The 26,447-nt window shown below is 36.1% G+C and overlaps 1 protein-coding gene across 1 annotated transcript in view; it reads left to right on the top strand.

Annotated features, from left to right (window-relative positions):
* Positions 1-22,430, top strand: part of LOC144448626 (LIM domain only protein 3-like) — a 38,494-nt gene extending 16,064 nt beyond the window's left edge. Inside the window, exons 2-4 of the mRNA XM_078138904.1 lie at positions 13,274-13,484; positions 21,427-21,552; positions 22,217-22,430. Coding sequence (XP_077995030.1) covers positions 13,274-13,484; positions 21,427-21,552; positions 22,217-22,430 — 551 coding nt within the window. The remainder of the gene's footprint in view (positions 1-13,273; positions 13,485-21,426; positions 21,553-22,216) is intronic.
* Positions 22,431-26,447: the final 4,017 nt, after the last annotated feature.

The following is a 26,447-nucleotide window of genomic DNA, read 5'->3' as shown; positions in this document are numbered from 1 at the left end:
CATTTCACTTAGATAAAATGTAGCAAGAAACTGCACTCATTCAATCTTGCTATCTTAAAGTGTAGCATTCCAGTTTCTTATTGGTTTCTGCGTGGTTGTATCAAACAGGAAAGCTGCTCGGTATTGTGAAATTCGCTGTAGTTAGTTGAAAGCCCGGTTTCTGCCGTCGTATTTCTAGCAAACATTCGTAATGTGACATGCTGTGTTTTACTACACATACACCACCATCACCACTGTGTGTCACCAGAGCTAAATCCGTACCATTCATGATCATAACAAAAACTATTTAATCCTACGGGTTTTTTTCAATTACTTTTGACTTATCTCAGTTTATTTGGTGCTCAGATCACACAAAATTAATTTCTGCGGAACATGTTTAAGTAATTTTGTTAAATCGCAACTCCGCATTTCTCATTTGTATTGTAGGGAAAATGAGCAATGAACTCGGTTGACAACTGAATTCAATCTTTTGAAGTAAATTCCTATGAAAATCTAAGCGGTGTCAACAGATATCTGGTCAAACATCAAACATGATCTGAGTTAATTTCGAGTTAAGTATATCGTCACACAGCAAGACACATTCCAATTTCGAGTAATAGAAAATTAAATATTAAATTCAATTTATGTTAGTAGTGTTAAGGGGGAACTTTGCCAATTTCGAGTCGCTATGGTAATACTAAATCTAAATCTTCTTTGGCGCAAATAACTTATTTTCTTGGTTTGATGCGATTTTCTTGATCACGAGCTCGTGTGATCTAAGTTGATAACGTAATTCTAGTACGGTCCGAAGGGCATGGCGGGATGAATTTGATTGCTTATAGAGGAGAGACTGCTGTGGTAATATTCGAGGAAGGGACTTAGTGGTCGTTAGCCTAACGATTTTGGAGAATCCCTACTGCATATGTACGAGTCACGCCTCCTCGTGCCGACTGCTTCTATCCCCGGGGCAACGAAAGTGAGATCGAATTGATGCCATATGTTCGGATAATCTCTACGAATATTCGTCTGCCTCCTAAAAGCTTCAGTACCAATTTCTTTTGGGGCGCAGAAATGTTTTCAACAATTTCGTAACCATAACTTTCTGCTGCCTATCCTCATAATTTGGGATGAAATTGATAGAATTATCGCTTATCAAATAATTTGTGATATCAAAAACTAAAAAGAACAATGTGATAAGAGTGCAAATTGCAAATTTGAAATATAGAATTACATCAGCATAACTTATCTTATTCGTGAGTATAAACGTATAGCATTGGATGATTTCAATTAAATGTTTGCCTCTCAATAAAAACTCTTAAACGCAAGGCTAAAACAATGGCCTAATCTTAAATTTCACGTTATATATAATTAACCATGAAGAAAGATTCTGTACCAAATTAATTTTGTTTCTCGAAACCGGCGCAGGGAAAAACGTCGTTTTTGGAGAAATTTTGGATTGCTACTCAGGATATCATAATGTATTTTCTACAATGTTTTTTATTTCGACAATTTTTGCTATTTTCTTTTTTAAGAAAAGTTTTCATTTGAATTTATCAAAATTAGATTTCATATTTATTAGTAGTAATAATAGTCATTGTTAGCGGTAACAAAGTCCTAGCAATTACCCGGAGTCGTCTGTTCACCCTTTCATAATTAAAGTTAGTACACTTGAGGCCAGTTAATAAGAAACACAACCTTGTGTCTGGCACGACAGCAATCCTACTACATTGCAACATTTCATCGTCTCGCCCAGCAAAACACCTTACTAGCAGTGCTACATTTTATCGTCTGGCTCAACAAAAATCTTACTAATATTGCTACATTCTACGCCTGGCTCAACAAAACACCTTACTAACATTGCTACATTTCATCGCCTCCTTCAGCAAAACACCTTTAACATGCTCGAAAAAATCTTACTAACATTGCAGCATATTAACATCTGGCTCACAAAAAAACTTACTAATGATGCTGCATATTATCGTCTGGCTCGACGACAATTTTACCACTTTGTGACACTGCTGTGCACTGTATAACATCCGATCATTTGGCGAAGATCTGTTTTGAAGGTAGCTCAGAAACAGAAAATGTTATTACTGAAGCACTGTCAGCAAGATTTCTATAGTCACAGGAAAGATGATAAAATGTAGCAATGTTAGTAAGATTGATGGAGTCACAGGATAGATAATAAAATGTAGCAGTTTTAGTAAGATTGCTGTTGCGCCAGGTGATGAAATTTGACAAAATGAAAAAAAAGGTAAAAAATACTTTTGCAAAGACGACGTGCTGCTAAGATTAGCAACCATCGTGTTTTTAGGCCTAATAATTATTTTTTTAGAATGGGTAGGGTAGGTAGATTTTTTATTTTATTTTTATTTGTGTGTGAGTGTCTAGTTCAGGTTTTCCATTGTTGTCCAAATGGTCTCCGTGTTATTTCTTTCTATCTATCGGATGTATAGCCATTACAGATTGGACGAACAGTTTTATATTGTCTTTCTAAGTTGATGTCAGTTTTCGCATCCACTATTTCTCGTAAGACTTTTATGTTAAAAAAAAGTCTAGGCAGTGAAAAACTATGTGGGATCGGGTAACCGGAACAAAACGAATTTGTTTAGGTCTTACCAAAATAATAACAACAATACACGTATTACCCTGGGTCTTTATGAGTGTTGAAAATTGCAACAGACACAATTACCTAGGAGACTTCCAGTTTTCACTTTGAATACAAATTAAATTAACCGCTTTTACGAGTCATAGAGGATCTCATGATGTCACTAGCTTCTATTATTATCATTAATTTAAATTGGGTAGCTAGGGCCATATGAATGTATGACTAAGTACGTTGGTGCACAGGGGGATATCAAAGTACAGTTACTACGTTCATGGGAAAACAATGTCCTTGTACACGTACGGTGGTAAACATATCACTACATAGGCAATCAAAGAATGCTTGTACACCTACATCAGTCGCGATGCTAGAGGTATCCGGCAGAACCTTGGTGCAAACAGGGAAAGACAATAATAAGAATTTGGAATGATGGCACAACGTGTTCAAAAAAAACGAGACTTGTATTACATTTCATAATTTGATAGGAACGCTTTTATGGCCGTTTTATCACATTGACAAACATATTCCAAGTTCTGCTGGCATTTCAAGTACACACATTATCTAATAAAGAAGCCATAAAACTAAATGTTAACAAACACTTGACTGTAGTGTCTTCATGTACTATACTTCCAACATGCTGTGTGATCATGAAGTGCTATTGTGACTCCGATTAATCTGTTTACTTGCCCAGTTCATAAGCTACTGCTAGCACGTACGGGGACGGTTGTAGATCTAGATATCATAACCTAATAGTGCGGCCTTCCTTGTGCTAAGCAGTAGATTAATCTTAGGGGCTCAAGCGTGTAAGGGGCACAAGCTGAGTTTTAATACGTAAGTTTCTGTGTGTATTCTTTACTGCGTCATTTTTAAAAGGTGTTCGCATTATTCTACTTACTGATTCCAGAATCATACTGATGAACCATCACTTGCAATAAATTGACTGATTTCAAACCTGGTATTCTGATATAAAATAAACGATCCGATGACGTACACGTAATTGAGGATATCCTTATGCAATGAACTGTTCAAACGATATTATGCCAGAAGACAACTGTTATCTCATAGAAGTCCTGTATTGACATTAAAACATTTATACTAGAATAGTTTAATCAAGCTTTTATGTAAGCATTTTCAATTGCCCTTTGTAGAATCGACTGTGAGGGCGTTGTTCTTCCTGTCTGTCTGTCCCATGGGAGACTGAAAATGACATGATATACTAAAATTCTAGCTGCATATAGGCCATATCTCAACTCTCCGTAAAAAAATATACAATCAGTCGCTGTAATTTTTACATTTTTGTATATATATTATAACCCCAACCAGGGTAATACAATATTTAGTAATACTGTTGGGTAGCAGACCTACATTTTCAACCATTTACTGGAACATCAACTTGCAAGGGACATGCCGTGTTTGGTATACCCTGGTGTATGTTACCCCCCAACACCAGTACTCAAGAGTAGAGGGCGCTATGTTCGAATTCTCCACTTCCGGTTTGCATTGTACTACGGGCAATTGAGTTCTTTCTTAGCAACCAAAATTAATGGAAAAGTTTTTATTAGTGATTTTTTTTCACTGTGTTTGTCTGTCAGTATGGAAAATTTCCACGAAAGACTGACCCGACTTATAGCGCAAGAAAAGCACAGGTTTATTGTAAAACATAGAAATTGCAAATGTACTACGAAGACTGCATAATTACATGATGTATACGTACACCTGTTAGGCCTAAAAAATAATTGTTTGGTTCCGGTTACCCGACCCCACCTAGCTTTTCACTGCCAACCCTAAACTTTTTTTTTGGTATTCGAGAAAAAAATAATAAAATCGCAAAAATTATGAAGTCTCACGAGAAATAGTGGGTGCGGAAGCTGACATCAACTTAGAAAGACAAAATAAAACTATTCTTCCAATCTGTAATGGCTGCACATCTGATAGGAAGAAATAAACAACACAGAGACCATTTGGAAAACAATGGAAAACCTGAACTAGACACACACACATAAAAAAAACATAATAAAATAAAATAAAAAATCTACCTACCCCACCTATTCTAAAATTGAGCGTAATCGGAACCACATAATTTGTTTTATTAGGCCTTATTGCATTAAATGGTTATATTTTATAAACAAATTTAAACTCGATAGCGCAAACTCATCTTAAGGGGACGATCGCACCATGTCCCACAATCTCAACAATCGAACATCGTCATCGTTCGTTTAGGTCAAAACCCGCCTCCCTCTCCCCCTAAACGAACGTTCACAAGTGTGACATCAAACATTTATATATGATGTAAACTATGATGAAAGCTGTAGTGGTTACACCACGTACCACAGTTACTATGATCGATGTAATGTAAAAACATGATTGTAAACACATTAAAAAAAAATACTACCAGAAACCGAGTACCAGCACCAAGTCAATTTTTATCAACTTATCAACATCTCGGTAGTAAATACAAAAGCTGTTATCATTGAAGGAGTGAAAGTTTTCCGTCGAAATTTGGTTAGAAGTGCGAAAATGAAGCATTGACGCCATACCCCTCCCCCTAAACGAATGAAGTCCGCTTATTGAGCTTGTGTGACATTGTGCGATTGTTCGTAAAAGCACATCGATTTACTACTTAATACGCCATATTTACTTCAATATGTTGCATGGAAATAACATCCGAGTGTGAATCACACTCGCAGATCACGAATTTGATTTTAAAAGTATTCGTCAAAGACACTTGAGTTTTAGTGAAATGTCATGAAACCTAAAATCCACCAACTGGCTCGTCCCCGGAGGGTTAGACACAACGCATTACCGGCCGTATTCAATGTCCATTTCATCGAATCAAATGTTTCACAGTGGTCGATTGTGTTACAAAATTTATGCCAATATGGGTTACACTTAATCTGCCGTTAGTGATTAGTATGGGTGACGCAGCCAAAGGGTAACAACTCTTTCAGTTTTAAGAAATAAAATATTTAATCTAAGTCTTGTTAGTGATTATATTTCTTCCACTGATAAGTTTTGTGGAACAGGTGCGAGCAATAGCTTCAAGTGGAAACTGTAAATTAAGTGCTTCTATCTATCTATCTGTCTGTCTGTCTGTCTGTCTGTCTGTCTGTCTGTCTGTTTGTGTGTCACAGTCTCAGCACCAACTAATGTCACTTGTTGTCTGATCGATATCGTACATAAACTTTGTATTTATTTATATGAAAATCACAAATGTTTTCCATTGTTCTTGTGAACTGTCGTCAAACTTGTGAATCGACACCTTTTTAGTCAAGGTTCCTGCCAAAAGAACAATTTTCAAGTTTTTCATATACAGAAATTGTCGTCGCCAGTAATTATTTGAAAATTCTAGTATTATTTAGACACGTTTAAAGAACAGACCTCAACTTCAATTTTTTTGTCTAAATATTGAACTTAGATCTATAGTTTACTAAATTTTCCCCGCCAACAGTATTTAAAGAAATTGTCGTCTTTGGAAATACCAAAACAGTTATTTTAGACAAGATCAAACGAATCACACATTTCTCGGCTTAAAATTCCTCTAACTGTTTGGGATTTGAGTTACTTTACATAATTTTTCCCGCCAAGTGTATTTTAAGAAATTGTCGTCTTCAGCAAGTGAAAGTCCCGATTTTTTTTGAGCCTGGCCACTCATCCTCTTTACTAAATTTCAATTAGAAAATTACTACAAAAGCAATCGTATCTAAAAATTGATTTGCTGTTATTCATGGTAATAAAACAATGATTTTCCACGTCCGTTCAAAATTACATGTTGCTTGAGGTGTCTGCGCTGGTAGTTACATTGTAGGTATTTGATCATAATATACTATTCAAAACACCCAATCAATAACATTATGTTTTCGTTCTAACATAAATGCGATTCGGAAATAAACCCTTACATTTTTTGCTGTTACTTTCTTCGAGAAAACTCCAATTCTTTGTTAGTTAAAATCAAAGAAAACAAAAATCTGGTCTCCGACAAAGATCAAATGATATAACAAAAATTTAATAATTTCTGGAATCAATATGACCGCCGAATTCTGTGTAGAAAATAAATTAATGCACTCCGAGTAAATAAAAGATTTGACCATTTCCTTCAAAACAAGAAGTAAATTTTTAAAGGACGAGGAAAAGGCTTTCATTTTACAAAGTTTGGAGAAAATTGAATAACTGTTATTTCATGGAAATGTGTCCCCGAGGATACAACTGTATTTTGGAACATTGACAGTCTCCAAGGCCACCACGTGCGATACATCCGGGTTCCTTATAACTTATTATAACAACAACAACAACAACAACAACAACAACAACAACAACAACAACAACCATCATCACCGAACGACTCCGACCTTATCCTATGAAATTAAAATTCAATTTCAATTTCAATTTTATATAAAATTACATTAAATACAAGCGATCTCAGTCAATGCTACGTCGATCGGCTCCGACGAAGTAATCTCGCGCTGGTACATTTAAAGGTTTTTTTTGTCACGGCCGTACATTTTTCTGTGTATTTTTCAATGTGCTGAAAAAGTTGACTGTCAAAGTAATGGATTGGATACCTTAGGGGTAATAGTTTATATCAGAGATGATAACTGTACATTTACTATTTCCAATTGAATGGTGTAGTTTACAGACATGTCATCAAAAATGTATAAGTCGGTTTTAAGAAAGGCTTTATAAAATGCACTATCGTGTTACAAACTCGCGTGACCTGTAGGTTTTTTTTATACCCCTCCATCTGGCCCGTTCCTACTTTTCTCAAAGAAAAAAATCTCTACAATATCTCAAATATCTTTAAAATTCGGCAATCAAGATATTTTTGACATCCATCAAATGTTTGTGAGAGGAAAAACGAAGGTACGCCATGGCTCATTGTACTAGAGAGAGAGAGAGAGAGAGAGAGAGAGAGAGAGAGAGAGAGAGAGAGAGAGAGAGAGAGAGAGAGAGAGAGAGAGAGAGAGAGAGAGAGAGAGAGAGAGAGAGAGAGAGAGAGAGAGGGGGGGGACACGAACGGGAGAAAGGGAATTGGAGGAGAGACGGTTGCAAAGAAAGATTTTCTAATGCCATATTTTTGGTAAGAAAGCAACTCATCGTAAAACGAGGTCCCTCGGAATGAATAATTCTATTACAACACTAGTAGCTAATATCCAAACTCAAAACATAGCCAAAGTAAAATTAGATGCTAGAGTCCTATAATTTCATTACTTTTTAAGACTAGAATATACATGCTTCTAAATTTGCCGCCGTCCCCCGAGTTAAGGTAAAAGTCAAAACATCTTCCGTACCATTTCAAATAATATGCCTGAAATGTAGAAGTCGGGTACCTTGTTTAAGTCGACCTTGTTCAATTTCTCCTGTTTGCGCCTGTGGGAACCCAGTAGACTTCGTCGCTGTATGTACTAGAGCTTATGAAGCCACGAGGCATCGAGTACATTTCCCTTAATCTGGACCGGAAAGGAGAAAACAAATACGCGGATAAATTGGGATATCTCCCGGCACGCATTAGACGAGCCGCGGGGACCTGTATAACTGCCAGATCATGGACCGATGGTCTGTCTTTTACGTTTATTAGATTAAAGTGTAATAACTGTCGTTTTTAATCAATTCACTATTACAAGTTGGGTGAACCTTTTCACTGTCGTGCACTCATTTCCCGCTAAAATGATTTCTAAGAATTTGGTGTGATTTTTGTAGCTGTTTTGGATGCAAATAACTTTATTTAAGTTTATATGACACATTCAAAGCACATTGTTTTCATTCATCTCTTCGTATTAAAAATGTGCAAAATATGAGAAAATATTCCGAAGACAAAATTCCACGCTACAAATATACTATATAAAACCGCATATAAATGACAACATGAAACGTTCGCTCTCCATCATCATAATATGAAATGATAACCTGAGTGATGATTGGTTGTGAAACAGTCGAGTGAACGAGAAAGCCCATTACGTAATATTAATTACCGGGGGGGGGAGGGGGATGGGAGGGGAGGAGGAAGTGAAAGACAACTTCAATATTGATATTTTTTCTAAAAGTGAATTACAAACTCAAAGGATTTTGAAACAAAAGAAATTCTCTCAAGGGACACGTGTCAGTCTAAAGTCCTAATCACGCAGGGCTACAAACAGTACATTTAAACAAACAAACAAACAAACAAACAAACAAACCTACGTATACGTTGCCTAAATTCTCGTACAGGAATCACGCTACAAAATGTAGCCGCCATCAGTCAACTACAACCAACCCACTTCCTAATATTCAATGATTATTTTTTTTTACCAGAAACGCTCTGTCAACTAATTAACGGTGAACATACCATTTCCTGTTCATAGAATAGTTAATTGCTTTCAGTTACAAAACCAGATTCGTTAGAAGTGTAATTGTATGTAACCACTATTAATAAACCCAATTTCAGCATATGCTACACTGCAAAAACGACATTCTTGTTTGAATTTGCAGCTCCTACCTTGAGTAAATGTTAAATTAAATATATACAATGAAATTGTAATTTATTTAAGAAAATTTTTGACCGAGTCGAAATAAATAAATGTATGAAAAGCCTCCGGGATTTTTTCTCTGGTGGTGGCCGAAACTTTCGTCGAATCTTCATTAATGAGTTTAGCGAAGACCACTTTTGTTAATTAAAAGGCTTTTTAATTGGCGATTACTGTTTTTGTTAATTGCGCCCCTTACTATGCACGCAACATGCCGAACCCAATGTAACAGGCGGTCACAGGCATTGTTAAAATACGTATTAAATTTCACTGTGTTGACATCCGAGCTCATTCGCTACACACGGTGAGCAGTGCGCTGGTGCAAAACTCGATGACACGCCGTTCAAGAGATACATGTAAACAGTGACAGAAGTTTACAGGGAGTGCCGAATTTTGACAAGACCACTGATAACTTTGTTGATTTAGCGGCTGTTGTCTGTATATTAGAAATGATGTCCGAAAGAACTGACCGAGAGAACTCGACGATTGCTAGTAAGTTTATTGTTTTGTGTACAAGGCTCCTGTAGCGTGTGAGTGTACGATAACGGGGCGTATGCCAGTAACTAGTATCAAAACAGAGTTTCGCGAAAATGGCGAAGGTCGGACGTTGTTTCTGACCAAACTTATCCGCTGTACGTTTGTACAGCAAGTTTGTATGTGTTTAGCCTGGTCGCTGATGCTATAAATTCTAGAGACTGTATATTAGTCACAGCGTGGAACTGTTCAATTAACTTCAATGACGCTATGTGACATATGGGGTTTGGCATGCAAGTTAGCGATTGTATCTCAATGACCTGGTTTTAGGGGTAGTCCTACTCTGTTCCGGTTTATTTTTCAATTTGCCTTTTCATAATTTTTCCGGTGTGGTCAGTGGTAACGAAAATGATGGATGTCGTGGCGTGGTTGAACTCGAGTGGTTGAAAAAAGAGGAATACAAAATGGGGTCATACCCAGTGGAAAACTTAAAGCTACGCCACAGTGTCCGTAAATGTCCAAGTCGTGTGACCACCACATACAGAAACATTTCTTCACATCTGTCAGTGGTTGTAGCAACTCTTCTGATGTCACGGGCTATGCTCTTGACGTTACGGTAACATGAACACTATATTGCCGTACGTCGCTTGTACGGTCGTGGGTTAAACGAGTAAACCAGCCGAGTGAGGAGAAAGGGACATGTCTAAAACCATCCACAGTTCGAGTTCTCCCGCTTAGCTCTGAGCTCGTCAAAAATTTCGGAGACGACATTACCTTCTTCTCAATTCAAGTCTTAAATCAAGGCGTGTTTACCCCAAATTTTTATATATAATTACATAACGGTTATTTACATGAGTTCGGACTAAAATAAAGCTGAAACGGTTCCAAAATGTGCATTATAGTAGCGAATTTTCAGGAAAATGGGTACAGTAACTTTAATTTACGGTTGTGAATTCAACGACGGGACGGGGCACACATCTTGATCATGACATCGGTTTCGAGGCATTGGTTCTCGTGGCGTTCGCTTGAAATCGAGGACTGAAATCACTCTATGCGGAAATGTTCAAACTAAAAATGAATAATAGCAAAATTAAGAGTGTAAAGGGAAAGGGGCGATTTAACTCAGCAACTAACAAATAACACCGTAATAGGGGTCAATTATCGGACAGGAATCAACAAGAATTCCGACGTAAGTATTGTTCTACTAATGGGGGGTTTATACACGTAAACAATAGCCTTTAAATTGTGAAAGAACGTGGAAAACAATAGCGGCTTTTCTGGTGCAGTCTGATACCGCTAATGCCTACAAAGAGAGTGAACTTTACTAGCCACTGGATTCACGGTGTGATTATTGTGTCAAATAATGCAATTATGTGGTGACTTTAGTGAGTGGGGAACACTACGAGCCGATACTTCGATGTTGCACAAACCGCAGCAAATGTTTGTTCGTTAATTATTCGATGTATGTATGTATGTATGTATGGATGTATGTATGTATGTATGTATGTATGTATGTATGTATGTATGTATGTATGTACCCACCCTAGATCAGAGAGAGAGAGAGAGAGAGAGAGAGAGAGAGAGAGAGAGAGATGAGATAGTATATTGCAAAAAGAAATCATGTCTATCACGATGCGTTACTAGTGCACAATGCACAACCAGAATTTTCGACTACTCGATCTGACCGCCAAGTCTCGTGATCACCCTCGAACCTTATGCTATAAGAAAACTTCGTCAGTCCGTCAAATAAAATTGTAACTCTCAGTCCACAACAATTGCCTTGATTCCGACTATAAGTAAACGCCATTACGTATGTTAATTAGGGGATAATGTAACACTTTCCTTAATTAAACCAAAAGGTTGGGTATTTTAATTAACAATCTGTACGTATTATTATTACACCCAGCTGTTGCCGGATAGAGGCAAGGGCTGATTTAACTTCCACTATTATAATTTCACGGTGTGGTGACGTAACGACAGCATTGTGTTCGAATACCAAAAATTAATGCGCAGAATGTTACCCTCAGCATAACGAGCGTGCATTTATTTACCCTCAATAAGGTGTCATTCTTTCCGGCAACAACATATTGGGTGATTCTGAACTTTGGGAACACAACTTTAATATATTTCCCGCCAACTGAGTTGAGAACAGCTGTTAGAGAAATACAACCGCACGGGTACAGAAGTAAAAATAATTGAAAAAAAACTTAATAGTGAGACCCTAACGTACTCGTAATACTGTACGTACACGCTCCCATTAAATACATAATGAACTATGTACGTACACGGCGTACATACACATGTACACTACAGTAACACTAAAGGCGCTGTTACTAGCTACAAATCAAACGATTTCATTGAGGCAGTGAACGCCAGTCGCGATAAACAATGTTGTGCCATTAGAGGTGAACACGGACTCGGAGCCATCACCTGCATCTGCTTTATAGCACATAAAAGGAATAAATCTTGTCATATCTATATGTTGCTAAAACACCGTTACTTGAAGTTACATATTCACATTTCGCCATGGCATTGCAGTGCAACACCTGTCACGGATTTAAATGTTCATGGGATTAAAAACAGTGGATTATTGGTGGTTTTGTAGTCGTGGCACTTTCTAATAACGTATAATCATAATAATTATACTATGGTTGTAGTAAAGTATGAAAAGCTGAATCAATAGTCTACATACGATTATAGCATATTAAATAGCCAGTATATTTAAATACAGCACGATTGTGAGTTGTGGGTGTAGTGTGGTCTCTCACTTCGTTACAAAGAATAAGAATATAACAAACAAACAAACGAACCTGAACGATCTAGCCAATCCAATCCAAATATGAATTCTAAAATGCACAATGCAAACATAATTATATTTCTGTAACAAAACAAGTGAAGTAACCTGAAACACAAAGTTATTTGACTCTAGAGACAAACTTTTTACAAACATTGCTACATGTTATTGTCCACCTAGACAACAATCTAACATTGTTACATTTTATCTTCTGACTTGACAAATATCTTAGTTACAGTGCTACATGTTTTCGTCTGATGCAACAAAACATCTTACTGATATTGCAACATTTTATCGTCTGATCACTCAACAAAAAATATTACTAATATTGCACCATTTTATCGTCTGATCACTCAACAAAAAATCTTCAAATTAACATTGTTACATTTATTTCACTTTATATTACCTTTGGTAGATATGCATAATATTAAAATAAAAAAGATTCAAATGTAATCACCTAGAATTTTGTTAAACCAGACGTTACAAATTTAGTAAAACCATTTCTCGAGCCAGACGATAATAGCAATGCTAGTAACATTTCTTGTCGAGCCAGGCAATACAATTTAGCAAAAATGTAAATATAATTCTTTTGCAATGACGGTACATAATAATAATATTAATACATGGTTTATTGAAACAAAAATGTGACCAAAATAAAATTGTCAAATTGCTTGAGTTCACACATCAATAAAATAAACATGTTAAGACACAAAAACAAAAAAAACAAAACAAAAAAAAACAAGTTGATCAATAAAACGAGTCCTAAAAGAAGTAAAAGTTAATACAAAGTACATTGAATACAATTTATCCATGTTTAACAGTGAGATACTTATTGACATAATATAAGAGACCACGATACTTGTATATATTCCATCTTGATCTTCTCATACATTGAACTTTATGTATATATTTTTTTCTTTACAGATAAAGTGGAAGTTTTAGACGCACCATTGGAGAAACGAAACTGTGCCGGGTGTAAGAAGAAAATAAAAGATCGGTACTTGCTGAAGGCACTGGAGCAGTTCTGGCACGAGGACTGTTTGAAATGTGCGTGCTGTGACTGTCGTTTAGGAGAGGTCGGGTCAACACTATATATCAAAGCCAACCTTATGTTGTGTAAACGTGATTATCTCAGGTACGTGGTGTGTGACTTGTGACGTGATGGTCCTCTTCCCGGTATCGCTATCATTTATGTTGCGATGGAAAGCAACTGACTAGAAACAAATTGCTTTTTTTTTTGTATATATGGACAAAAATCGTATGACTATATGCTATCGTCAAAATTCTTGCAATCATTGCTACATTTTTGTTTGTATGAGCTACCGCCATCTTTAAAATTGGCGCCAAATCATGCGTACATTGTAACAATGTACACTTTTTTCAGGCATGTCTATGGATTTTTAAAAAAGTTTTACTGAATTATATTTCTTGACGTGCCAGACGACAACGTGTAGCAATTCTATGAGAATTGTGTAGCGCCAGACGACATTTTTTCCCACTCAACTGGCTTCAGTTGTATTTATTAAAAACTTATATTAAAATTGCCGACATCATGACTTTGAATCACATAGCACACATTTATTAGGTGACCATTTTGCTGGGGTATGAATTTATAGCCCCAACTGTTGGCAAATATACAAGAAAGCAACGCACGTCCCAACAAATTTGAACATTAAAACTCAGACAAACAACACGTTATCTGAGATTAAAGTGACGTCATTTCTATTTTGACACATGTCAATCATAATAATTCCTTTGCATCGTGACGTAATACGCAAATTTATCAGATTTAGCATCAAGGACAATTATTAGGATGTTTTAATCATCGATCAAAATATAATTGTTTGAGTACTTTATAAGTACTAGTCTTAATATTGCCAGGTGTAAAAAGGAGATTGGTATTAGGAAAAGAAGGACATATACACACTGGATAGAAAGACAGACAGACATCGATAGATTGACAGACGATAGTTGAGACCGTCATTGTATCTACAGCACACAGGCAGATATGAAGATAGGTGGTCATAGATAGACAGACAGACGGGTGATTATACACTGAGCCAGACATACATAAAAACAGATAGTCAGCCTGCCAGCAGTCAAACAAACAGACATCGAGACAGAGACAGACAGACATCGAGACAGAGACATATACATACATACATACATACATACATACATACATACATACATACATACATGCAGACAGACAGACCGACAAATCAGTATACATCTTTACCTTTTGGTGGAAAGGTAAAGCTGACAGACAGACAGACAGACAGACAGACAGACAGACAGACACACGGGTGGACCGATCTACATGCGGACAGCTGGACAACCAGTTTAACGGAGACTGCGCAGAAATGTACATCTATTTTGTGGGTTTGAAATAAATGGATTTATAGGGACATTAATATTTCTATCATAGACCCCATCATGATGTGCTTAGATCACATTAATGTATGCACCAAATAGCATCCTTTCAGCTGGAAGCAATTCACTGATTAATTATTGACGGGTTTTCACTGCCATTATGCAGCGGAAACGCTGTTTATTTTGCTCGTCTTCACTAACCAGTCAATTGAAACCGACAACCGGATTTCGGAAAGTTTAAACTCAGAGGCATCAATGGTTGATAAAGCACAAAAGAGGCACCGAGGCGTGGAGGTTCAGACAGCGAAACGTGAATAGCGCAAAGTGAACACAACTGCTCATATACACGGGGTCTGACTACTTTTTGAAGTTAAAATGTGTTTGCCGATCAATTCCCAAAGCCGTTCATCTGCATAATTATACCCGTCGGACGTGTTGGCTGTCACCAGTGGTATAAAGTTAAATATCAAAATGATCACCGAACTATCAATCAATTTTGTCCCGCGTTTTTTTTTCTTCTACCCCTGATTGATTAACGCACAGATAGAAGGCTTATAACAGGCGATGTAACTTAATTGAAAATGCATCAATCTCTTACAATTGCTTTTACGTCACACGTCGGTAGTAAATTTTTTTTGCTTGATGCATATGACGACATGAGTAACTTTCAAAACCAGTCCACAGATAGTTGTAAAATTTGGTATTATGTTCTTTCATAATGACTTTCGGTTGTCGTCAAAATTATTCGCGCTAAAATGTGTAATATACACATGTGTCCATGTGTTCGCCACATAGTAACACTTTGTTGTGGAAACACTCTTTTTATCCATAAATAAACCATATTAACTGTAAACAAATTTGATGTTATTTTTGATTATCAGATTACGAATGAGCTCACGCCGGGAAATTTGTTGAGGTGACATACTTTCGCCACGGGTGAAGTAATTAACTTGACAAGTAAAACAGTTTCGGGAAATTGAATGCTAATTTATACAAATAAAATAAAAACAAATTGGTCGGGTTTCTCACAGGCTAGGCTAATGTCACCGCTTTGTATTTCCGTGAGAGCTGTCTGAGAACATGCACTCGTGATGTGGCCGTGAAACGCGATTCATGACTCGACGTGTTCCATTTTATACAAATTACAATTAATTGTATTTAAACAATTAACAACATTGTACTTTGCAATGACTTTTTATTTAGGTTGGATCAGTTTATATCCGGTTCCCGCGGTTATAATAACAAACATTTTAATTGCTAATGGATGGCTCAGATAAGAGTCCAATAACCAATCTGTACTGCACATTATAAACGGAAAATAACAGTTAAGGGTAGAGTGTTGTATAAATCCCACACTAGGTGAACTCACGAAGATGGAAATTGTTTACCTTTTTTAAAAAAAAAATTATAAATGGCGATATCGAACAAAGTTTAGATCAGATATATGTATTTTGGTACTTTTTACTATTCCAAACTAAAGTGAACGTGAAATATGGCAAAACAAAAATGCTGTACAAGATGGAATGGTTGTTTGGAAAGTGCGTCGCAATTTGGCTTGATGATAAAGATGACACCCCGTGATGCTATTAAACACAATTTTGACCAGAATATATTTATTTCAGTAATTGTTATATTTCCAAACCAAAATTAAGATACAAAGTGACAAAAATTCTGAAAAAAACCCTGAACAATTTCATGAAGTTGCTTCGTAATCCGGAATATTTGTTGGGATTCTAATAGAATACACAATATAATTACCCGGACTGGCAATCTCGATCGGTCATGATTTCAAATTTGAACCTAGAAACTAGAATTTTTCAAGTTGAATGACCGCCAAACATTGTATATACATTTTACAAAAATCCATGATGTACGTTTGTTTGTCGTTTGTTAATCATTTTTTTGTCATGCATTGCAATGCCGTGAATAAACACAGAAGTAATCTCCCCACAGACTTCCCATGATTAAAAAGGTTTACTAAATAAATACCCACAAACAATCATACAAGAAAGAAATAAACACACCAACATACATAATCAAAAATCGTCTATTATATCAATCACGCGTTTTCAGAAGGATTGGGACAATGGCGTCGATATGTTTCGGCGAACTATACTCGTAGTGATAACATGTCCGTATTAATCATTATTCTAGCGATGACGTTTGGATTGTAAAATCGATAATATAATTGAAGAGCAGAGGGCAATGATTTATAGAACTGTTCAGATGCTCTGCGTATGACAGAGGAAATGGGATACACCGAACAGATTGTTGTCAAACCATGTGAGCTATGTACTCTTTTCCAGCCATGTCAATGGTTTGCAAAATCTGGTCTTAATTTTTGTTTGTCATGACAGGCATAATATGTAGCAATGTTAGTAAGTTTGTCTTTGTAGAACCAGACGATATGTAGCAACTTTATGTCATTAAGATATCTCGAACCCTACAACAAGTTAAAATGTAGCAGTGTTAGTACGATTTCTGTAGAACCAGACGACAAAATGTAGCAATCATGATAGTTATCGAGCTCCACAATAAAATGTAGCAATCTTAGTATGAGGAGGTTTGTCAAGGCACACGAAGATTTTTTTTCTGTCTGGCTTCCATTGTAAATCTTTAAAATATGTCCAAAATGCAACCACAAAATCGATGCCAGGGAGTGAATTGACAATCTTTAGTCAACAACTAATAATTAATTGAAATCCCCATGAAATGTGTCGTCTGCATCTCTGTTATGTCGACGGGGACTCATTTTACCATGACGTAGTTAAGATTCGATCTAACCATGCATCATAAACGATATTTCCGACAAACGGACTTCCCAGACACCATAATCGTAGACTGCTGCTTTATCCCAAATGTTTCCGTGTACAATTTTAGTGGTCGGCGTTTCTGTAGTGTAGCTCGAGGCTTCGTCACTTTCCACTGCATTATGAAAAAAACTAAAACACTATCAAATTTCGTGTTTAAGTCGCTTTCCAAAACAAAACGACATAAGGTGCGATCTGAGAGATGAAATCCATACTAAGTAGTCAGATATGGAGACGAGATTAATGTATCTAATGAATAGATGACGAAGATATATCATTCCGTCTATCTCTCATTCCGTCTATCTGTGTGTGTTAATGTATGTATGTATGTATGTATGTATGTATGTATGTATGTATGTATGTATGTATGTATGTATGTATGTATGTATGTACGTACGTACGTACGTACGTACGTACGTACGTACGTATGTATGTATTGTATGAATGTGTGTGTGTGTGCATGTGTGTGCGTGCGTGCATGCGTACGTGTGTGCGTGTATATTGGTGTACGTATTTGCTTATATAAGTGTATTTTTTAATTCTATTTTTACATACGGGATCGCAACATACACGTGATCGTACGAACGTATTACGACTATTGCAAAACTGGCGTGCACAGTCACGACACTAAAAAAGGCCAAATAAACTGTCATTTCAAATGTGTACGCTCGATTGAATCCGCGACTCAAATGTCCTTGGAGGAGAATCCACAAGAGGGATAACGTTATAATGACTTTTAGACCGCTTTAGTAAGTAAATGTGACGCAATTTAATTCACATAATTTGGTTATACATGTGGAAGACATGCAACCATAATTGAACAGTAAAACCATCATGGAGAGTAAACATTTCCTAAAATTACTAAATAATGTAATACTATGTATACTATTCATTAAAACTCAATCATCGGACGATCGTCTCCAGGGGACCGGAGATGGTGAGTGAGAAGAGTTGTGTGTTTCGCGCCGCGTTTTTGTCACGTAGTATGTATAGTACACGTGAGGTGACTTTAGACGCAGACGACACCTCTATGAAACAAAAATCACACAATTTTTTTTTCAATAAAATACAGCACGCTGGTGTGGGAAAGCTTGGATATGAGCGACACGGTAAAGAAATGCTGACTTGTGCAACACAGAATTAAGACAACTTGATCCTAAAATTTGAAGAGAAAATCACTAAATCGTGTACTTTTGTGATAACTAGAACATGCTGTATGTAGTGATTTTTATAATAGGCACACGAGGTGAATATATTGAAGTGCAACACTATCATAATAAAATATTTAAATTTAAAGTGATCCTAAAATTTGACAACAAGGCGAATACTTTCTGAGGGGCATTACCATTATTTTAGAAACTACATAACAATTTCGTCAATTCAATGAACACATAATAAACACTTACGCGCCAAAATAAATACGACGAATATCCAAAGTGGCTGAAAAAAAACATGAAGAAGAAACTCTGGTACCAGCTCAGCGTTAGAGTACTTGGTAAAACAAAATAAAAAAAATAATTTAAAAAAAATAGATAAAATCCGCAAGAGAAATTTAGACAATGTATGAAACTTTTCAAATATACTACTATGGGTTATACATTATAGATATTTGTAGTCGATCACTTATCGCAATAGAGTCAATAATTCATTTTATGAGAACACTTTCCACAAAGAAACCTCAACGGTAGTATCAAATTGATTTGTAGTCTCTCGCTCCAGTAATTGTTTTTCTATTCATTTAAATTTCAATGTTTATGATGCCATGACTATCGCTATTCGCATCACACTCCGATATACCGAGGAAGCTACTTAAATTGAAACATTCAAATTGACGTCTGGCTTGATAAAAACCATACTACGTTTCTGCTACATTTAATTGTGTGTGGTATGACAGAGTATTTATGATTTCTGCAACAACAAATCTTACTCACATTGCTACATTTTATCGTCTGACTCAACAAAAATCTTACTGACATTCCGGGATGATTGCTACATTTTATCGTCTATTTCGACCAAAATCTTACTAACACTGCTACATTTTACCGTCTGGCTCAACAATCTTAAGGCCCGGTTACACGATGCAACTCGACTAGCAACGCACCATGCAATTCGTCGCATGCGACGAATTGCATCGTGTAACCGCCTCGTCGCAGGGTCTTGCGACGTTGCAAGGTGCGTCGCAAGTTGCTTCTCGAGTTGCTTCGTGAGTTGCACCGTGTAACCACTTCGTCGCGTCGCAAGTAATAACCTTTGACATATACCTACGTGTCAAATGACGTTCAATGTTATGGCCGCCATGTTTTTAGTATAAATATTCTATTTTAGCAAGTATTTTTTATATCATTTCGATTTATCACCACGATTACCACTTATCAATAGTATACAATGTCTATGAATGCTTGATTTCCGCTGAATATCATTTTATTTCCAACTTGAATGCAAGTAGCGACATCGGAAAGATCAACATCGACCTTAACGAATTTCGAATTGAATAGAGTTTTACTATCGATACCTCAACAAGTTTTCAGTCATTTTATTCGTAAATATTAGCAATTTCATAGCATTTTTTCCAAATTCCTGCCGCTAGAAGACTTGACCTCGATGACCTGTAACTTTTATATATTTACGCATGTGCAACAGTTAGCTCTTGCGACTCACCATGCAACTAGTTGCATCGTGTACGCGCTCCCGTCGCAGTTGCAAGCCTCGTCGCATGCGACGAATTGCTTCATGAGTTGCATCGTGTAACTGGGCCTTTACTAACACTGCTACATTTTATCGTCTGGCTCAAAAATCTTACCTACATTGCTACATTTTATCGTCTGGCTAGACAGAAATCTTACTCACACTGGCCACACTGCATTGCCTAGCTCAACAAATATTTTCCCAACATCGCTACATGTCATTATCTGACGTTTTAGAAACTTTACTACAATTTGCTGCATTTTGTTTAAAATACCATTATCTTAGCAGAACATAGGCAGTCATATACAATGTTAACATCTTCTAAAGGAAATGGTATCACACAGAAAGAACATGTAGCAATATTAACAAGATATTGTTTTTGGTCGATATATACTCGTCGATTAATAGTAGGAATAATGTAATAATGTTTTCTCAATGATCTGTGGCAAGTGAAATTGTTTTAATAGTATCTCTGTACTTTTCATAATAAGTAACAGTGACACACACTGAGTTTACAAACTTTTTAGTCAAGTGAAAATACTTCCATAAAACCTTGACTAAACAATTCTAATGAAATGGAATATAAATGTCAAATTGATGCATAACTTCCGTGACATTACTAATTAATGTCTTCTGGCTTTGAGAGAACAGTTGACTGCATATACTAACTTTAGGTTTCCTTGACATTTTCATAAGTATATTACGTCATCGGATCGCAGGTTTGAGTTCAGTATATTACAAGTGATGTGCTTCAGTACTTACGGAAGAATACTGCGAGTATCTTTTGTGTATGCAGCAATAAGAACGCCCAGAAAACTTCTAAATTCATTAATACCCCTTTAAAATACTATCTACAGTCCGATTATATCCACACTGAGGCCGAGTACTCTCATTTCATTTTGTACGTTATTCTATTCTGTTAGCTGCTGTTTGTGGTAATCTGCAGCTGATTTCCAATTTTTTTTTAATTGTGCAAAATGTTATTTTTTTATTGTATTATTGCTGCGTTAGCTTTTTTTGTATTTTTTCGATTCGTAAACATTGGTTTCGAAAGTCCCAACCACATGTACATCAGATGTCAGATGTCACTGAAGTAATATTACAAAATAACGGTAAACTTTATATACTGAGAGGTAATGTTACCGGCTGTAAATTCATAAAAACAATTTTTTTTTTATAAACTATGTTATGTCTTTTAATCATTTGCAGGTTATTTGGTACCACAGGTTACTGTGCTGCGTGCGCTAAGGTAATTCCAGCATTTGAAATGGTTATGAGAGCGAGGGAGAATGTCTATCACCTTGAGTGTTTTGCCTGCCAACAGTGCAATCACAGGTAATGTACACTTGTCATTGTTAAAGGAACGCATATAATCATTTTTCGTTATCCCTCTTTCTATGAAGGAATTGAAGGGAGGATGAGAAAACGAGAGAAACAAAGAAACACACACACATATACATACATACATACATACATACATACATACATACATACATACATACATACATACATACACACATACATACACACACATACACACACACACATACATACATACATACATACATACATACATACATACATACATACATACATACATACGTACGTACGTACGTGTACGTACATACATACATACATACATACATACATACATACATACATACATATATACATACATACATACATACATACACACACACATACATACATACAAACAAAACGAATTCTTCATATAATTTTATTATGATGAAAACTAAATTGAAATTTGTTAATTTGTAAAAGTACTAAACATAGTATACGACAATACAAGGCCATTAGCTAACACAGTTTACATTCCAGTTATGAACTATGAAATATTAATACAGTATTAATACAGTATTCATTAATTCATAATTACGAATAATAAATTGACCTTATTATTGAAGCAAAATACGATAATGTGTTTTAATCAAGTCAAAACATGAAATGTAGTGATCGTCTGTTTTTTTTTCATATACAGGTTTTGTGTTGGTGACAAATTTTATCTGCGAAACAACAAAATTCTTTGCGAGGACGACTACGAAGAAGCCATGATGATGACAATGGGGACGTATTATAAGCCACCAGTCTCCATGGCAACAATAATGTCGCCAGAAGACAGCTTGCCGCCAAGTCAATTGAACACATCGATGTCTATGGCAACGTCATCAATAGCGCAGCCAACGTCAGTTTAAAACGGACCTTTCGTTTTTTTAAACTGGAGTTTCTCAATCATCGCCGTACGCGTGCGTACGTCGGTTGATGATGCTCGTCGTGAACGGACTACAGCACGCTCAGATACCCGCGTGCTTGCATACGTTGTACTGATACTCACTTGTAAATAATGTTTTCACTAAATATTTAAAATATGGCAGCATCATATTTAAATGTGACATGGTTATGCTGCTAGCGTTAAAAGTGTAAATTGTTGCGATAATCACATCTAATGTGTCTTTTCTTGTTTACGGCTCTACTGATGTTTTTGTACAACCAGTGTTTGAGATTAAAGTGACCATAGGGATGAGAAATAATTATGGATTTTTAACTAATCAAATAGTCCCACTTTGGTTTTTTAAAGCTGAAAAATATTGTAAACCTACACAGACTAAACCCGTGTTTGTAACTAAGTTAGTACATTGAACAAATAAAACAAACCTTAGGCTACAAAATGCATGTGTAAGCAAGTTCGCTATTGTACGTACACGAAGTGATTTGTAAAGAAACTAAGTAAACGTAGTAAAAATTGGTAAACAAACTAAGTTAGCTCAGGTAATAATTGGTATAAATCACAAGTAAACATAAGTAATAAGACTATTTAGACATGACAATGTATATGATGACGGGGAAGCGACAAACGGCGCATGCCCACTGACAAGATGTGACGTCTTGATTAGGCCTGACAAAAATTGTGTGGTTCCGATTACGCTCAATTTTAGAATAGGTGGGGTAGGCCGATTTTTATTGTATTTTTCTTATAAATATATTTTTTCATATGCGAGTATCTAGTTCAGGTAGTCATATTTTCCGTTGTTTCCAATATGGTCTCTGTGTTATTTATTTTTTCTCATCAGATGTACAGCCATTACAGATTGGAACAACAGTTTTATAATGCCTCTTTAAGTTGATGTCAGTTTCCGCATGCTCTATTTCTTGCGAGAATTCACAATTTTCGCGATTTTATTTTTTTTCTCGAATACGTAAAAAAGTTCAGGGTCGGCGTGAAATACTAGGTAGGGTCGGGTAACCGGAACCAAACGGTTTTTAGGCCGCGTACTTGCATTTACCCAATCTATTTCAGATTTAAAAAAGAAAATTCCCCAATTCATTGAGTTACAATTACTTGGTCTATATTGTTTCACATACGATTTATGCAGAACTAAATAGTAACGTTCTTTTTATTGATTAAAGTCCATTTTTCGTCCATATGGCCACTTTAAAATTTTTGTAATGGTTACACCACTGTTGTTATTATCGGGGTTGGACTGAATATTCTATGTTTCTCTTGTAAAGCATATAAACGGTATGGTGAAAGTGGAATGTCAATGTTTTTTGAAAATTCAGTTAATATTGTATGCCATACTTTGTCCCCAGCTTTAATCTTAAGTTTATGGTGAAGAAAGGGTCAGAAAATCCATGAGAAAGTTGAAAGTAAATAAATCATTAAATGACAAAAAAAGTTGACGTGTATTTCGTATTTTGGAGTTTGTTGAATGAGTGCATGATTTGCCATGTGACACCCAACTAAGGGACCATCGCACAATGTCACAAAAGCTCAATAAACGAAATTCGTTAGTTAGTTAATTTGAAGTAAACTATGATGAAAGTGGTAGCGGTAACGTGACAGATTAAAACTTGAATCTACACTGGCTGTAAATGGCAATTTTTTTTTTATCCCGCAACCAAATCTTTACTCGCTAAAAAAATGCCTGAACACTATATAGTAATTAGGTGGTCGAATTATCTATCTAGGTAGTGTAGTCAAATGTTCCGTCTTGAGCGAACGCGTGGTTTTCATTCTGTACCATGTTAGTTTGACTTGCCTCGCTACCTATATATGGTAGTGCTCTTTGAATATTTAATATCGCGGTTGAAGCTAGCTATACGTAACGTGCATCATTCTGATATATGGTGTATGAATAGATTTTATTGCGTTATTTACATCAGGGTGGAGTTGAGTTCTGAGTCCCCTTTAAGCGATAACAGTGTGGAGCGCCCACAACGGCTACCTTTTTTTTCATATGTTGTTTCACATTTATTTTTCAAGTAGTAAGTCATGATAAAAAATGTTTGATAAATTAAAATGCAAAAAAAATCCATATCAATAGTCGATAGCTTACCTTCTCATGATGAAAGGGTGATTATGATTATGTCAGTCAGGCACTGGTATCGATATCACAAAATTGCTTTTCATTAATCTCCTACATACTATAGATTTAGTTTGTTATGGTTTCCATAGTAACTGAAAATGTTTCAGTTTAGTCTATAGCGAGGGATGGTTGTATGTGCTTCACGTATGTACGAGTATCCTTTTAAATACAGCAAAAGTAACTACAAGAAAACCTACAAATTCACGTTGTTCTCCCTTAATATGTATAGTACGGAGAGAGACAATAGCATCTGAATATCTGCCGTTGGGGGCGTCATCATCATATATGTGTACGAGCCGTGATATATCATCGGGTTGAAAGACATGACCCAATGAATTGAGGAATGGGGAATAATTAAATTGATGGGTAGATGAATGGATAAATGGATGGACGAATGAACAAACGAACAAACGAACGAACGAATCATGATTATTAGACGACTAGGAATGAGTGAACGAAAACAATTCGTGATAGAACGAAGACTGGATAAGGTAAATGAGTGTATATATCTAACACGGTCAAAACAGTGTTGATAGATAACGGTATTCAATTCAACCAAGATTCCCATTCAGCGCTAAGGGGTACGGTGTCTATGTGTACCCCCTTCATTTCTTAAGGAAACAAAAAAGTCATTCTTGCTCTTTGACACCTTAACCTTTGTCATTTTTCGTATAAGGAAGCCTTCAATATTTAAAAGGGGGGATAGCCGGGTGAATTAGGGAGGGGGTCACATTTTACAAATCGGCTCTCGGGGGAGGGCCATATTTTAGAAAATGGGATTAGGGTCACATTTTACTTGACTTATTGTATTGTCTAACATTGCATTATTTTGGATTTTGTCACCCCATCGCTGCCACCGGTTCCAAATCCCATTGCTGCCATTTGGGTTAGGGTTAGAGTTATGATGATACTGATCAGCCTAATATGAAATTGCTGCTGACAACCATGTAATGAATTAATTGTCAGTTGTGGTGTGAGGAGAGGCGTGGGTCTGACAGGTATAAAACAGGAGCAGTTGGATAAGATAGTAGGGATAATGTTGTAAAGATAGTGGTTGGCTTTAGGAATTTGCGATTCCGTCGATGGTCGTGACGGCACCTTAAAGCTTTAGAAAGAACTATTAAAATTGTTACTTATATTTTGTTCAAGATAGCTCCAACCCCGGCGTTCTCAGTTAAAAACCACGAAAAAAAAAATCAGCGGTCACCAGTCAATTGATCGTTAAAATCAAGCAATCTTAATAATCCAATAGGGAACTTCTAATCCAGACTGAGCATGCTCAGACGCAAATGACTATGGGATTACCTGTGGTTATCTTAATACCTAATCTGAAGCTACTGATAAAATTAACCTCCCACAATAGTCAGTGTAACTATGCATTGGTTATTTGTTGTTACAAACAGTGTATCAACATTGTTTACAGTACTAATTGATTAGTATTTATTATCACATTTTCCCATGATGCAACATTCAACATGGCAGGTTTGCAAGCCTCAAATTGGACATTTGAATAAAAAAAATGCTGTTGTTATATCAAAAGGGACAGAATCAAACTTTCATATGGCAAACTTTGAGAGATTTTAAGAGTTCTGATTTCAGTGAAATTCCCTGCGGCACTCAGTAGAATATGAAGACTAATTTGAAGGAGTCGAGATTCAATACAAATCACAAAACAGATTTTGAAGGTAAATAGAGATACTATTTCAGCTTTTCAAACCACTCCACCGATCTATTTTGTCAAAACATGTAACACAAGTTGTGAATGTTTTAATTTGGTACATGCGTGAAATTTTCATAAATATTTTGTCACGATATATGTGCATTTGTCTTAAATCAATTTTCTAC

Source organism: Glandiceps talaboti, chromosome 17 (genome assembly GCF_964340395.1).
Source record: "Glandiceps talaboti chromosome 17, keGlaTala1.1, whole genome shotgun sequence".
Classification (NCBI taxonomy): domain Eukaryota; kingdom Metazoa; phylum Hemichordata; class Enteropneusta; family Spengelidae; genus Glandiceps; species Glandiceps talaboti.
This window is presented reverse-complemented; position numbering and strand designations above follow the sequence as displayed.